Consider the following 15,384-nt stretch of genomic DNA (forward strand, 5'->3'; position numbering starts at 1 on the left):
ATTAATAAATACATATTTTTAATGCCTTATGGAATGGGATTATTTTCAAGACAGCAGTGCTGAAACACAGAGGTAATCCCAATATTCTTGACTGATAAAAGGATTTTGTTGCTTTCAGGCAATTCTTTTTAATTGCAGATGCAGATGACAAACCAGTTAAATGACACATTGAGTTAGACTTAGACCTCTGTTGCTTCTACTCCATTAATCCCTCATTGCAACCCTGGTGCACATGCAACATGTCCAGGTCATTTACAAAAAGCAAGCCATATATTTTTTCTCTCAAAATTTTTTTTTTCGATCAATAAATTTAAATTTTCCCTAGAGAGAAAAGAGGATCTATTTAGTACAATATAATGTTTTTGTCTTTCATTAGGGAATAGCAAAATGTGGTTTTTAGTGCTGTCACTCCCTAAACCAATGTGTGTTTCAGGTGCTGCAGCCAGGTGCTGTCACAAAATGCCTCCCTGGGGTGGGATGCAGTGTGGGAAAGCTGATGCTTCCCTCATGGTGCATCACCCAGCTGCCCATACCTGTTCCAGCAGGTACATTTCAGCCCAGGCACACCTGAGCAGAGCAATGAATAAGTCATCAGCTCTGCTCTGGGCTAAACTTACACTGGAATCAGGGAATTGATCCTTGCAACCAGAAACCCAGGTACCTTAACAAACCCACGAGGTCAAACTTCTCCTTCGCCCTGGCTGACATTCAGAGCTCTGCCTTGGAGGTCCCTTGTCACCACTGAGCCTGTGCTGAGGGACAAAATTTGTGGTGTGGCAGAAAAGTTCGATAAATTTCCCTTTGGACATATTTTCAAGCATGTTGAGAAAATGTCCAGCTGGGAAATGATTGTTGCTGCTAATACAAGAATAAGGACTAAAACCCTGGAAGGTTTTTATGGGGTACAGAACTGCCCAGAACAAGGTGCTGACAGCAGGGTGCTGAGAGCACCATCCCTGCTTCCTTTCAGACCCTGCTTTGTAGACATTCAGGCTCTGCTATGAACATTTGTTTAAGGTGAAGCCTTTTGGTTAATGCCCAGCCTTTCTTCAGTTGCTTTGTGAAAGCATGAAGGGAAATTCTTTCTATTTGTTAACTGAGGAATTGCTGTTTTATCCCAGAAAAGGTTAGACATTGCTGGACTAGTGCAGGGACTATTTTAGATCACATCTAAGTGCATGTGAAGTGCACAGTCAGTGCAAATACATTCCCCTTTTTAATTCTGCAGCTTTTCTCATCCTTTGATTCGCTCCCTTGGCTTCTAGAAGGATTTGGACCAGGGCCAGTGCATTTCTGTTGCCCCAGAGGTCTGTGAGAGCATCACTGGGCCTGTTGTCCCTCACAGGTTCTAATGGTCACCTCCTGCAGTGGCTTTGCAAGCAGATTCAGATGAAATTCCTGAATTTGGCAGTAAAGATGCAAAGCCAAACAAAAGGTGTGGAAGAAGCTGGAGTGGAATTGGAAGCAGAGAGGCATCAGTTCTGTCCTTTGCCACTGTTTACACTCAGCCTGACTGTGGATAATCTTGAGCTGCTCCCAGTTCTGTCTCATTCAGGAAGGATTTTGCCTCACAAATGCACATTATTGTGTTAGGCTTTGACTCCAGCCAGCCAAAGGACATTCTGTTTGGCTCCAAAGCTTTACTAAAAATTGCACTTGGGAACACACTGTACCCTCTGGTTGCTATGAAAATAGCTCCAGCACAGAATGTAGGGCTCTACCAAAACATCTTGCCTACAACAGTTGAAGTGCACACATGTACATCCACATCTGTGCACAGGTCTGACTAAAAGATTTTGACTAAAATGCTTTAGTCCTTAACAAAAAAAACTGAAGGTAAAATCTATAGTTTCCAAAAGGCAGCACAGCTTCCTATGACCTTCAAAATGAGCATGAAGAAAGTCCATATTGGATTGAATTTTCCTCTGATTTAGGTGGTCAGTTTGGCTTTCTCTGACACACAGAGTATCGTTTCAGCCCACCATTAATATTCAGGTTAATGAACATTACACAGGCTGTCCTTTTGGTGGCATTTCAACATATCTAGAATGAGAAAAATTCTCTGTAGGTAATAACATTTATTCTGTGACTCCTCATGTCAACACTCAACAAATCTGTTCTGCAGTTTGGAACCAGCCCACTGGGATGCTTCAGGGTGAAGCTGCCTTTGCACTTACTCTTTTTGGGTTGTGTTTAAACTAGGTACCAAGATAAAATCTTTGCTTGGACTAACCTTTTTTCAACACTTGGCTTGTACTTTGCAACTTAATAGGCTTAATTTTATTCAGAGTTGATCCTGCAATTGCTCTGGTGTACATGTGAATGTGAGGATGTGGTCATCTCCCTGCAGGACTCCATGTGAAACCCCAGCAATTCTGTATTAATGAATTAATGAATGGCTGTGTGAGCACTGGTGGAGTGAAGCCAGCCCTCCAAGGGGCACCCAGAGAGTGCATTGCCCACGCAGGAGATGATTTGTTTGGTCCAGAGCACCTTAGGCTGCCCATGGAGAGGCTTAAGAAAAACATTAGGCAGAACCTGGGAGCATTAGTGGTCATTTGAATAATCTGCTGCTTTGTTTTATCAAATAGATTAATAAAGTGAGTGGCCTTGCCAATTCAACTTCAGGGAACTGCTGTTTCATTTAATTCTGTTAATTTTAAGCAAATATAATTTTATTTTTTATCTACCCAATGTCTGCTTCAGCAAGATGCAGAGATTATCTACTATTTAGTAGAGAATATCTCCTATTTTGGTTTTGCCCTGTATTTTTTCTGTGTACAAAGTGTGTGTGACCCTGTGCACTGCTCCAGCAGCAGATAAAGCCTACAAAGGACAAGCAGTGGGCTGTCACAGAAGTTATCATGCACAGCACCAACGCAAGGGGTTGTTTCTCTTGTCTCCCCTGGCTCCCAGCATGAAGCCATGTTAAGGTGACAGCAATCATATTCTAAGCAGCGTAAGAATTACAGATCCAGTGTCACCTGCTGACAAGCTCAGTGCAGCTGCTGCCAGAGCTGCCCCTCCAAGGCAGCTCACTTACACGGGGCCCTGTTTCAGTTTACAGCAGCTCAGTCCATAAGCCGCAAGAGCTGAATTTTCAGCCCATAATGAACTTTTGTGCCGTGGGTCTGTGGTGACGTAAGGAGCTCTGAGATGTGGGTCAGCCAGGCAAGCAGAGCTGCAGCAGTGTGTGGGGAGAGGCCGCCTCAGGAGCCCTCAGGCTGGGCTGCAGGGTGCCTTTGGCTCAGGCTGGCTGTGCTCAGAGCCCTGAGCAGCTCACACCTCTGCTGCTCCTGGTGAGGTGTGTGTGGCTCAGTGCAGCCAAGCTGGGCTCATTCACCTTATCTTTTAATTAATCTCACTCAGCTCCCTCTGGCTGCCCTCCCTGTGCTGCCCAGTGATACTTTGAGTGTGATCAGGCTGTGGTTTGCCCAGTTTGTGTAGAATTGTCCTTTCTCTCCTGCAACCCCTGCCTCGGCTTAAACCCAGCATTTGTTTATCCAGCGCATTTATGAGTTACAAACTTTTATATTCTGACTTCATTCTCTGAATAACAGCTTTGCAGAGCCCCTGACTGATTCAGTGAGGGTGGTTCTTTGGAGCTCTGCCTACGATTCTTGGGGGTTTTGTGCTCACAGTGAGTCACTGCTCCACATCTCTTCATGTCCTATGGAGCTCTGTATGGCCTCATCCCGCTTCCTGTCCCCAGCATAGCCACAGCACCAAGAAAATACCAGTTAATTATCTTTCGAGCTGTTCAAAGTGATCTGGGGATGAACAAAATGAAGATCTGAAAATGCAGCTCAGTCAAATGGAAAGAGTTTTTTACTGGAGCCATAAAGCTAGCGGGTTTATCTCCGTGCCAGATTCGGTCTGTGGCTCCAACTGTTGAGAAAATGGTAACTGTTCAGAAAGGTTGCACTGAAGGAAGGGAAGACAAAGGCTGTGTTTTAGCATTTTACATTCAAATTATTGTTCTCGCACTTTGAGAGAGACTTAATGTTTTAGCAGACATTAGGAACTGAAAACAGTGACTCCATAGGACATTATGTTTGGAAAATTAAATGTTAATTAAAAGGCACTGTAGCAATGAACTGCTGCATGAATCACTGATTGTTTTTACAGATCTTGTTCAAAAAAATGAGGATGATCTATACTTACATGTATAAGGCAGTAATTTACGTGGTTATAATGTTTTACTGCAGAACTGTACTTGGCAAATTCTAAAATAATAGCACTGGCAAACTTGAAAAAGCTGTAATGTAAAATCAAAGTCTGTAACGTAAAATCAAAGTCTGTACTGTTTAGCTTTGTTTTGGCAAGGCTTGGAGGCATGGGAATAGAATTGAGGATGCCACTTCCATCCAATTAGCAGACAGTGAGATCTAGCAGCACAAGGGAGGGCTGACATTTTTTTGTATTAATGTATAGAAAGGTAACCTCCCAGAAATGCTCATTTTTATGAATCCCTGCATGTGTTCTGTGACAAATGGGACTAAAGAGGTAAGGGTGAAAATACCTTTTTGTTCCCTCGCAGCTTGTCATCTAAATCAAAAGTAACAAGCTCTAAAATTTGTGAGGCTCTGCATGTCACAAAGGATTTGTAGTTTATTTCCAGCCTTTGGCGATTTGTACTTTTAAGTGTTTCCAAGATGAAGTGTAACATCACTTGATTTAAGGGACATTTTCCTTTTACCTCTAGGCCAAGGCTAACCTATTCCAAGGTCAAGTGGAAAGGAATTTGATGAATAAGTGGTGATTTTGGGTGGTTCACATCCCCAGAGTTCTCAGAGAGGGAATTAAGAATTATTGGCCAGTCAGTTAGTGGCTAAAACACAGTGAAAAGAAGGTTAAATTGCATCCCACTTGCCCAAGTGACTGAAATCTGCAGTGGAAGCCTAAGCTCCTTAGCTGATATGTATTTTCCTCAGTTTCCACCAACTAATCAGAAATCAGATAGAGTTGCAGTGGAAATTTCATTCCACTGCCTGCCCAGACTAATGTGTATTTAATGTTTTGGCTTCAGCCTGGAATGAGCTCTCACACTCGACTGAGCAGTGCAGCACTGCCAATAATAGATAATTATTAGGGGCACCACAGCCACCCAAGGTGATTGGCAGTGTGAAATGGTGAGAACATGCTGTTGCCAAAACTGATGACTGCCAATTACAGTTGTGTGATTTAGAGAGTGAAATAATCTGCCTTTCCATTCCGCTGGGAACATGGCAGGCTCTGATAGACACCTGAATCTCTGCCTCTATCTATTAAATGTAACAGGGAAATTCAGTTTTATTGACAGAGAATTCCGTGCGTGAAGTGGAAATTGAGTTATTGTAACAGATCAAAGCAGAGAATGTTTCTCAAACTTATTAATTGGACAGGCAAAAACATGACAAGGAAAATTCTGCAGCAGAAAAGATGATTTCCTTTTTGCCTGTGTCCCTTTGAGGATCTCTGAGCCCCAGCCACAAACTGCTTTTACTGCAAGAGCTCTCTTTGTTGGAGCCATTAGTATTAATAAAAATAAATGAGGTTTCGATTTGGAATGAAGCTTGTCCTGACCACTTTTAATTTTTTAGCCACCTCTAAGGACAAAGAAATTTCCTGTTTCTGCAGCTGCATTTGAGATGAGTGAGCTGAACTCTCCAGATAAGCCCAGTTAATGCAACCCATAACCAAGAGGTCAAGAATCTATTAATGCTAATTATCCTGCTTGCCACGATGAGCCCAACCTGTAAGACTTAGAAACGGGAGGTTGCTTTTCTCCATCTCTTTGAATAAACCAAAATTTTTTTGTTTTGTTTTTTTTTAGTAAATGAAATGCATCAAAATCTGTGTAAATGTGTTAAAAATGTGTTTTTAAGAGGAAATAATATTTTATCTCAAGGGAGAGTGGGAATCTAAACCAGATGCACAAGAGACCAAACCACTTAGCCTTGTTCTCTATGAGTCCTTGGGATACAGGATACGTGTTAGCCCAAATTCTTTTATCGTATTTCATGAAAAATGAACATTTAACCCTTTGAAGAACAGGGCAGGGTTCTCAGGGAGTGTTGTTGGCTTTGCTTTGTTTGTATCTTGTCCTCTATATTTCTTTTTGCTTCGCCGCTGCAGCACCAGGGTAATGAAATGCATAAAAATAGTGCTCCCTCTTCCAGCTTTCACACTGAAGAGTAACTCAATTTCATGATGAAATTTGTCATGTTGATGCCTTATTACTTTGGTGATTCTTTTTTCCTAATAAAAAGGGTCTGTTTGGAACAGGAAGCAGATCTTGCTAATGCTGCCTGTTTTATGCAGAGTCTAGAGGCACAGGAGGTTGTTACAGAAAAGAACCTTATTCATTTTTCCTCTCCTGGCTCTTCGAAGCAATTGCATCTCTCCCCCCTCACAGCTGCCCCAGTGAGTTACACATCAAAACTCCATCACAGTTGGCCAGCGTTCTCCTGAGAGCTGAGTTAGTTTGCTTTATTTAGGCAATTTGGGGCTTTTAACATGACCTAAAGTCCTCTGTACTGTGACCACAGACTTTATCGGATTGTGTGAGGAAAGAGCTCCTTCTAGTGACTGCAGAGCTGCTTCAGAAACTACAGCCTGCATCAAATACCAATATTTGGCTTTTTTCATGCCATTCCCATAGTTCTGAATATGCTGTCCTGCTGCCGGTAAAGATTGTCTTGCTTTTGCACATCTGTTATAGTTTCATAAGTTTCAGTGTATTTTTTCATCAAAATATCAGGCTTTTTATGTCACTGCTGTTAAAGGTCTTATTTAAGTATAATGTATCAAGATGTCTCAGTAATTGTTCCATAAATTTTTAATAATTTCAAGCTGTTTCTGGGGGAAAAAAAAAAAGATAGGTAGGTTATGGTAAAAAGGAAATGTTACTTTTTAAACTGTTTCAATATAATTTTCCTTCATGAGAGAAACTTGGGTTATCTAGTTATTTTAAATTCAGCTGAAAATTCAAGCACGATGCATGAAGTATTGGATATTATTGCAATAGGTGTTATAAAGAGTTCCTGTTATGCTTTCTATGAGTTTTGTTGCACATGGTCCTGATGGAAATGAATGCAGAGAGGTAATTTCTCTTTGCTCAGATCATTGTGCAGAAGGAACAGAAAAAGGAACAGAAGAAGGATCCAGTAGCTCAGCCTGTGTGTTTCCGATTCCCGTTTGCTGCCCCACAGGAAGAACTAAACCCCCAACGAGGCTTTTCCTGGGAAATACATAACTTCCCGCTTTTTCCCGCAGGACTCTCCGCTGAAGGCTGTGCAGATGCTGTGGGTGAACCTGATCATGGACACGTTTGCCTCGCTGGCTCTGGCCACAGAGCCACCCACCGAGGCGCTGCTGCTGCGCAAACCCTACGGCCGCAACAAGCCGCTCATCTCGCGCACCATGATGAAGAACATCCTGGGCCACGCCGTCTACCAGCTCACACTCATCTTCACCCTGCTCTTCGTCGGTGAGCAGCTTGGCCAGCCTGCCTGCTCATCTCAGCAGCAGCTGGCTTGTGCATTTTTATGTAGCCACAGAATGTTACATTTACGGTGGCCCGTGGTTATCCAGCTGAGTGATGGGATTTAAAACACATTGCATGGCATCTTTTAGTCATCTTCCATGTCTTGGAAATGATGCCGTGCTGATGTTTTGCCTTTTTCTTTTATATATTCTCTGTATTCTTAACACATATATGTAGCTCTGTAAGTTCATTATTGTAGCTCAGCTTCAGGATTTTCCCAGGCAGAAAGACAAAATATTCCAAAAGTCTCCAAGTTTGGGGTTTGAAGTTCCTATGCTGTCTTGGTTCTCCTTAGAAACCAAAGTTGAGACCACCTCTTCTTTAGATTTTATATAAACAAAGTTTAGTCCTCATCTGAGAGGGGACAATCTAGAAGGTGCTAAAACTGGGGGTGACATTGCCATGTGTGCTTCTTATTGAGGCCCTTGGAAGGGCCTCATCAAGGCTTTTTCCCCTCACAAAATACAGGTTTGGGCTTTGGCAAAAGTTTGTGTCAAAACACAGCAGAGAAGGTTGTGTTACAGCAGGAGGATCCACCCTGCTGCTTCTACACTAATTTTTTTTTTATTTGTGAGACTTGTCATCGTGAGTAGGGATGTAAAAACAAATTTTAAAAAAAAAGTATCCCACAAAACAAACCCCAATAAAAATCAAGATCCATTTTACCAAGAGCTGGAGAAGTGAGAGCAAAGTGTTGTCCGTAGTCCAGAAATAATGCTGATCTTAAGTAGTATGGAAAGCAAGTAATCAGTATTAAGTGATACAAATAACACTCTGCTCTGACATTTAATTTCTGGAATGGATATTAAACAGGGGCAAAAAGTCTAATTTATTGGATTACTGGATTCTTCTTCAGGCCTTGCTGGCAACGGATGCTTTTTATAGGTTGTATTTTGGAGAGGGTAGGGAAGGAGGAGAAACGTTTCTTGCTGCAGGGAATAGTAGGAGCTAATAATAGATTCTGTTGCTCCACAATAATAACTGAACCCTCTCAGAGGACTGATGATTTTTTCAATTGGACATTGTCTTCTTGTTACTTTGTAGTCGCTGTTAAATCACATGTGTTGTCTTTCAGATTTTTATTTCTTTACATACATTTACAATGTCCAGAGAAGCTCCAAATACAAATTTATGATTTTCTTAGGAGGTTTTCGAGCTCCATTGTGAAAGTCTTATCTACTTTATGGCCATCTGGCAGCTGATTTGGGATGCTCAGAGGAGGTGGTGGTCTGTTCACAGTGGAGTTACTTAACCCTAAAGAATTGTCAGGTTTCTGAAAAAACATGGTCTGGAATATTGTTGGACTTAGAGGGAATTTTTAGAATGTCTAGCTTAGGAAATTGGAATTTCAGATTCTCTGAAATAGGTGAAGAAAGTCTTGGCAATTCACGTGATATGAATCTTGGAACAAGAACTTCTCTGAATTTTATAGGGAGTTATAATGGCTTTTGGATGAGTTTTATGGTTTAAAATACTTTATACTGAGCCAGATGAAAAGCTAACCAGGCTTTTTCACCCTATTCTAGTTGCTCCTGTGTGTCCCTGGAAGACTCCTGCATACTTTGAAGGACACAGCCCAGACAATTTTCTGATAATCCTTGGAAAGGGTCTTTTCCTTTCTAAACTCCACAAGGCTCAGCTTTGCAGAGACATGATGTTCTGAACTCAATGCTTCCATAATTAAATTTCATATTATTTAAAATTATTTCTACTCTGATCAAATAATACTCCCTTTCTTTTTGTAGTAGGTTTCTGCAGAGATGAGTGCATCAAGTTTTTATCTTTTTTTTTTTTTCTTTAGAAATACATTGTGTTTGAACATACAGTAAATGTCTTTGAAACATCAGGCGCATCATGATCCCAGAATTCACTGTCCAGTTCTGTCAGGTTGTAGTATTAAGGAAAAAAACCCTTATGTTTTCAAAACTCACCACATTTTTACAGTTACTCATCATGGGTAGTATCTTGCTTTTTAATTGGTCAGATCTATGAATGATAGCCAAATTATTGAAATAAACAGCAGTGCCTGCTGCTGATCAACCCAAATCTATTTAAAACCAGGAGTGCCTGTGTTTTCTATCACTGATATCCTTGAATGCTTGGCAGAAAGTACTGGATTAGTAAATGGGTAAAACCTGATGAAGAGTTGCTTCTAATCACAGCAGAAAATTGCAAACACACTGCCAATGACCTGAGGTGTTTGTTGCATCAGGAAGAATTGAGCACTTTGAATAATTCCCACCTGGTGTGGTAAGAGTGAGACTGACAACCTTTTGTAGGTGTGGAGTTATTAGGAGCCATGATTTGAAAAGCTTCTTGCTCAGTTTAGATGTGTTTTGCTTGCTGGTGCAAGAAAATTTGTGCCAAGAAAGGTAAAGCAGAGCAGAGGAGGCAACTGGCTAAAGGAAACGAGGGAAATGGAAATTGGTTTGATTCATTCCAGTGGAAACTTTTCTTTTTGTCTCACACCTAGGTGAGAAAATGTTTAAGATTGACAGTGGGAGGAATGCCCCACTTCACTCTCCTCCTTCAGAGCATTACACCATCATCTTCAACACCTTTGTCATGATGCAGCTCTTCAATGAGATCAACGCGCGCAAAATCCACGGCGAGAGGAATGTCTTTGATGGCATCTTCAGAAATCCCATTTTTTGCACTATTGTCCTGGGTACATTCGCTATTCAGGTAATGCTTGGGGCAAGAAGTAGTAACTATCCACCAGAAATCTACCTAAATTATTTGGGACTTCTGTGTGTTTCCTTTTTTTTTTTTTTTTTTTTTAAATTTTAAATCTAGGTACATTTAGAGTAAACCACCTGGTTTCATGTATTTTCTCAATCAATACAAGTGTAAATAATGGAAAATGTTGTGTAGCCCACATACTAATGCAATTTAAATTTTGATCAATATAACTGGGTTAATTCTAAAATTAATCTTAGCGTGTTCAATAACAGCTATTGTTCATATTGTAACTGATATTTAAAGAGGAAATTATTTAATAGGATACCAACAAAGCATTTCACAATTATCTATTACTCCATGAAAAGACAAATTTACCTTCAGATAGCTGATGCTGAACCGTTCATCTGTTCAATGCCACTGCCCAAATCTCCCCTGTATTCCAAACAATAGTGCTCCTCAATTGTGATTCCTCATAATCACAGTAATACACATTTTTCCCAAATCTTTCTTCAGTAAGAATTCCTCCTTCTGCTCCATCCATTTGCTGGATGTACTTCCATCCTGTACCTGGTACTATTTGGTATTATCTTTTAGAAGACTTTTTCTCTGTTGAAATTATCGTTCAGTACTGCAGTGGCAGCTCAGTATTGGGACATTTTTCCTGGAAGGAGGAAGAGAAAAAAAGATCAGTTTGAACCTGGGCCACAGTGGTTTTAAAGGGAAAAAAACCCTCAATAAACTGAATATTGGAGAAAGGGCAGCAGAGAGATAGGAGCAGAACTTCACAGTGATGATCTTTAACAGCTGATTCAAACCCCTGGGTTTAATGCTTGGGCAGTTTAAACCTCTGGCTTGTGATTTCAGGTCTCTGATTTGACAGCAGAACTATTAACAAGAAATATTAATAATATCTGATTTTCAAAACCTTCTCAGCCTGATGACCTGCCCAGGCTCTCTGTGTTATCTTGCTGAAGGTGTGGGGTTTTCCCACCCTGGTTCTCCAGCAAGATTAGATTTTTGTGTACAATCTGTCTGTGATGCACACCTGTAAATGTACAATAAAATGTTCATCAGAGGGAAAGTCTCTCTTGAAATAGACATTCCAAAATAAACTGGATCAGGATCAATAAATGCCCAGCTGAGAATACTCAGGAGATGGTATGGGGATTGTCCTGTTTTCCTTCTCCCTGACCATTCATATCAGACCATTGTTAAATATGAAGCTGAGGAAGTTTAGTCTGAACTGGTATGGCTTTGATGATTTTTAACTGGGGCTGCATGAATTTGTGGGGTTTGATGTTTGGGGTTTTTTTAGGGAGTGAGATTCTGCAGCTTTTCCTAATTTGTTTGGTTGTTTGTTTTTGTTGTGTTTTTTTGGGTTGGTTGCCTTTTCCCCCTGACCAATTGAGCCTTTTTCCTTTGTGCTTCTCTTTGTAGATAGTAATTGTCCAGTTTGGAGGAAAACCATTCAGCTGTTCTCCCCTGCAGCTCGACCAGTGGATGTGGTGTGTATTTATTGGATTAGGAGAACTGGTGTGGGGTCAGGTAAGCATTCAGGAGCCTGCAGGGACAAAGGTGTGACCTTGTTCAGATTCCTGTGATTTTCTTTGGGGTTTTTGTTAATTTTCATACCTTTCCCCAAGCAGGGTGTGCTGTCACCAAAGCCATCTACAGTTAGGCTTTTCTGTGAGAGATGCTTGAGTCACAACTTAAGTCTTTTAGTCACAAAAAGAAGTGCAGTAAAGGCAAATGCACAGTGACCTCCCCTGGAATAGAATTCCCCCTGTAGGATGTGGCAAAGTTTTGGAGCTGAAATGATGTTCCAGTTCTAGGTCAGCCAACTCATTCCCTTGCTGGAACTGTCATTCTGCTTCCTGTCAGAGGAAAAATTCCAGTGTCTTGAAATTATTCCTGCAGTGATTCTCCATCCACCTAATTCTGTGCATGAAAAGTGGAAGGAGTGCAGAAAAAAAAGATTTTTTTCTCTCAATAGCTGTAGAAAAGGGGAGTTAAATTAATGTGTCCTTTTAAATTTCTGATTGTGTTTGTATATTGTCAACATTCTACATTATTCTTTTATGTGCAAACACATATTGCAAAGTTAATAATAATATTTTTTAATCTTTGAATGTATTAATAGGGTATTTAAGTTGTTGCCTCCTGGTGCAGTAAAGGAAAATGTGAAGTTCCATTTTTTTTCTCAAATATGTAAACATATTTGTAGATCAACAGTTTGTGTCTATGAAGAGTCAAGAAATTGCCACAGGAATTGAATACTGCTGTGGTTCTGCTGGAATTGCAATGAAGGAATGCTTGCTTTCAAATCTGATTATTTTTTCTCTTCTGAAAAAAAATTAACTTTTTTGGAGAGTTTGCTCTCATTTTTCCTTAGAAATAAGCTCAATCAGAACAGCTTTTAATGCAATTCTTGCTGCAAACCACCACTCTTAGAGGGTTCTACTGTAATTATTATTTAAGGCTGGGATTTGATTTAAGGTCTTGCAGTAGGAAGACCTAAATCAGTTTGAAAATCTCTGAAAGGAAGGAGTTTTTATTTTTTCCCATATGTTTGGAAAATACCAACTTTTGGAGAAGGGAAATAAAGGAGCAGAGGGAGAAAAATCCAAACTGCTTCATTCAGCTGTGAAGAATTTCCCACAGCCTTTGATCAATTTTTTGGTTTCTAAATCTTGTTATCTGTGGCTTTTACATAACCACTGAGAACTAATACCAATATCCGTTTGTTTTTATTTTTTTTCAGTTTAGTTGCCCCAGGCTTATTGTGAGACCTTAGGCATTAATTTAAAACTGGTATTAGAACACCCCTACAATTTTATCACTGAAAACAAAGCAAATACAGAGGGGGAAAAAAAATCTTTTTCTTGTGGTCAGTATTTAGTGACCAGAAAAGAAAAACACAAGCTAAAAATGATTAAATCCATATTTACATGATTTACAGTCTGTGGCAGGACCTTTCTTCATGGAGCTCTCCAGTAAGAGAGAATTCTTTTCCTTTCGAAGTGATGCTTGTCTACCTTCTCAGCCTTTTCTCTCCTGCTATGACTCATTCTCCTTCAGCACAAAACAAATTTGTTATCCTTTTTTTTTTTTTCATCCACCTCCTGAACCCTCTGTTCTTGTGAGCCACTAAAAGCAATCAAGATTTCCAAGTTTCAGTGTCAAAGCAGGCACTTGTAAAAGGAATTGAAGGAGTAGTTTCTAGGAAGTCAATTTGAGATGCTCTGAGGGACACTTTTCTAACAGCTCCGATCGCTTCTGAAAACCAAGACTTTCTAAAGCATTTCAGGTCACATTCCCAGAATTACTGACCATTTTTTAAAACTCTGATCATTTTTCTGGGAATAATATTTAGTTGTTTAAGCTGCATGCAGTCTGTTGAGTCTGTGCCCTGAACTAGGTGGGTGTTGGCAGATACAGAAGATAAATGAACTGAAAACAGACATTAAGCACCTTAAGGAAAGAATTAGAGCAGAATCTCACCAGCTTGGCTGAGGTGGGGCAGGAGAGGAACATTCTAGCACACACAGCCACCACCCAGTACAGTTATTTTTATGTGTATTGGCTTCAAAATCCTTTATCAGCATCCCTTTCATCAGATCCCACAGTCTCCAGTAGCTTCTCTGTAGAGTGCTGGCATTGTAGTTTTGAAAGCTGGGAGGCTGAAGGACTTTCAGTAAGTATTGACTGATGAGCACTTACCCTTTCTTTTTCTCTCCTGTTCTGTCTTTGCTTGTGTCACACCATTAGTTTTCCAGGTTTGCATCTTGTTTTTCAACTCCCTTTCGAAAAGGTTTTATAGTAGTGTAGAAACTGGGTTAGGTTTGGTTATTTTTTCTTTTCTTTGAATCTGTCTTTAAAAACATTATAATCAAAACGGTCTTGTGGATCGTGAAGTTCAAGGAGAGGCTCAGCAAACTCCAAGGTTTGCTTTCATCCTGAAAATATTTGGAACCTTTCCATGTGTCTTCACTGCATCCACTCCAGTTTTCCAAACTCTCCTCACCAATTTTCCTGCAGCTTTCTTGGTTCTCTCTTCATTTTTCATACATCTGGGCTTCACAGTTGTGGTGCTTCAGTGCTGAAATGAAAATAAAAAAGAAAATTGCAGCAGTTTATTGCTAAGTGGGGCTAATAATTGACTTAGTAGGAGATTTGCTTTAAGCATTCAGTGTGTTCCAGGTAAAGTCTTGTTTAAATTGCCTTGATCTGCTCCTGGTTTTATTCAAGGAATCAGAACAAAGAGAAAATGACTGCCCAAGAGGGTAACACTGAAATGGATTTAAAAGAAATGTCTAGCCACAGTATCTGCAATTTTTAAAGATTATTCTGTATTAATTACTTCCAAGGTGGGCAAACAGAAAAAGGAGAAGGGAGAAGTTAATCAGAATTTATTGGTAATAAGGACACAAAGTAAGAGAAAGCTCTATAAAAAAATCCCACATCCAGATCCACACCTTTCAGAAAACTCAGGTTTGGTAAACACCAGGAAAAGCATTCTAGCTTGCTGAAACAAAGGGAAGCTGAATCCATGAACCAAGAAGTGTGAGATTTATGAGATGCAACAAATATTCAGCTCCCATTACCATAAGTGATTAGAAATACCCTAACTCTAATTGCAGAGCTATCAGTCTTGTTTTCTTTCCATAATTACATTAAAATACTTCCATCTTGTTGCATTTTTTTTGAGAAAGGATAACAATTTTCCCAGCCTTGACCTTGCTCCACACTGTGGTTTTGTGGTGCAAGTCATGCTTACTGTTACAAAGTAAACGAAATATCTGGGGTCTAAAATGGAGTTGTCCAAGTGCAAAGTGCTGTTAGGAGCAGGCTGAGCTCAGCTTTCCTGAAGGATTATAGCTCTTAGTAAAATCTTATTGCTCTTCTGTAATTAGCAGGCTGTTTTACTGTTGTTCTGGAATGAGGCTTATGTTTTCAGTACTTTTTTATAATTTTAGGTCATTGCAACCATCCCAACAAGTAGGCTAAAGTTTTTAAAGGAGGCAGGGAGGCTCACTGAGAAGGAGGAGGTCCCTGAGGAAGAGCTCAATGAAGATGTTGAAGAAATTGATCATGCAGAGAGAGAACTCCGACGTGGACAAATCCTCTGGTTCCGAGGGCTCAACAGAATCCAAACCCAGGTATGCTGAAAATGA

At 40.2% G+C, this 15,384-nt stretch overlaps 1 protein-coding gene across 17 annotated transcripts in view; it reads left to right on the top strand.

Annotated features, from left to right (window-relative positions):
- ATP2B2 (ATPase plasma membrane Ca2+ transporting 2) overlaps positions 1-15,384 on the top strand; it is a 380,463-nt gene that overhangs the window by 345,126 nt on the left and 19,953 nt on the right. For all 17 annotated transcript variants that reach the window (XR_014854795.1, XM_085073053.1, XM_085073049.1 and 14 more), the window contains 4 exons: positions 7,258-7,471; positions 10,002-10,213; positions 11,648-11,755; positions 15,187-15,369. Coding sequence is in view for 16 of the 17 variants with exons in the window: in XM_085073053.1 (XP_084929179.1) it covers positions 7,258-7,471; positions 10,002-10,213; positions 11,648-11,755; positions 15,187-15,369 (717 nt within the window). In the remaining variant the exon portion in view is untranslated. The remainder of the gene's footprint in view (positions 1-7,257; positions 7,472-10,001; positions 10,214-11,647; positions 11,756-15,186; positions 15,370-15,384) is intronic.

Source organism: Lichenostomus cassidix, chromosome 12 (genome assembly GCF_008360975.1).
Source record: "Lichenostomus cassidix isolate B80296 chromosome 12, HeHo_3.0, whole genome shotgun sequence".
NCBI classification, from domain to species: domain Eukaryota; kingdom Metazoa; phylum Chordata; class Aves; order Passeriformes; family Meliphagidae; genus Lichenostomus; species Lichenostomus cassidix.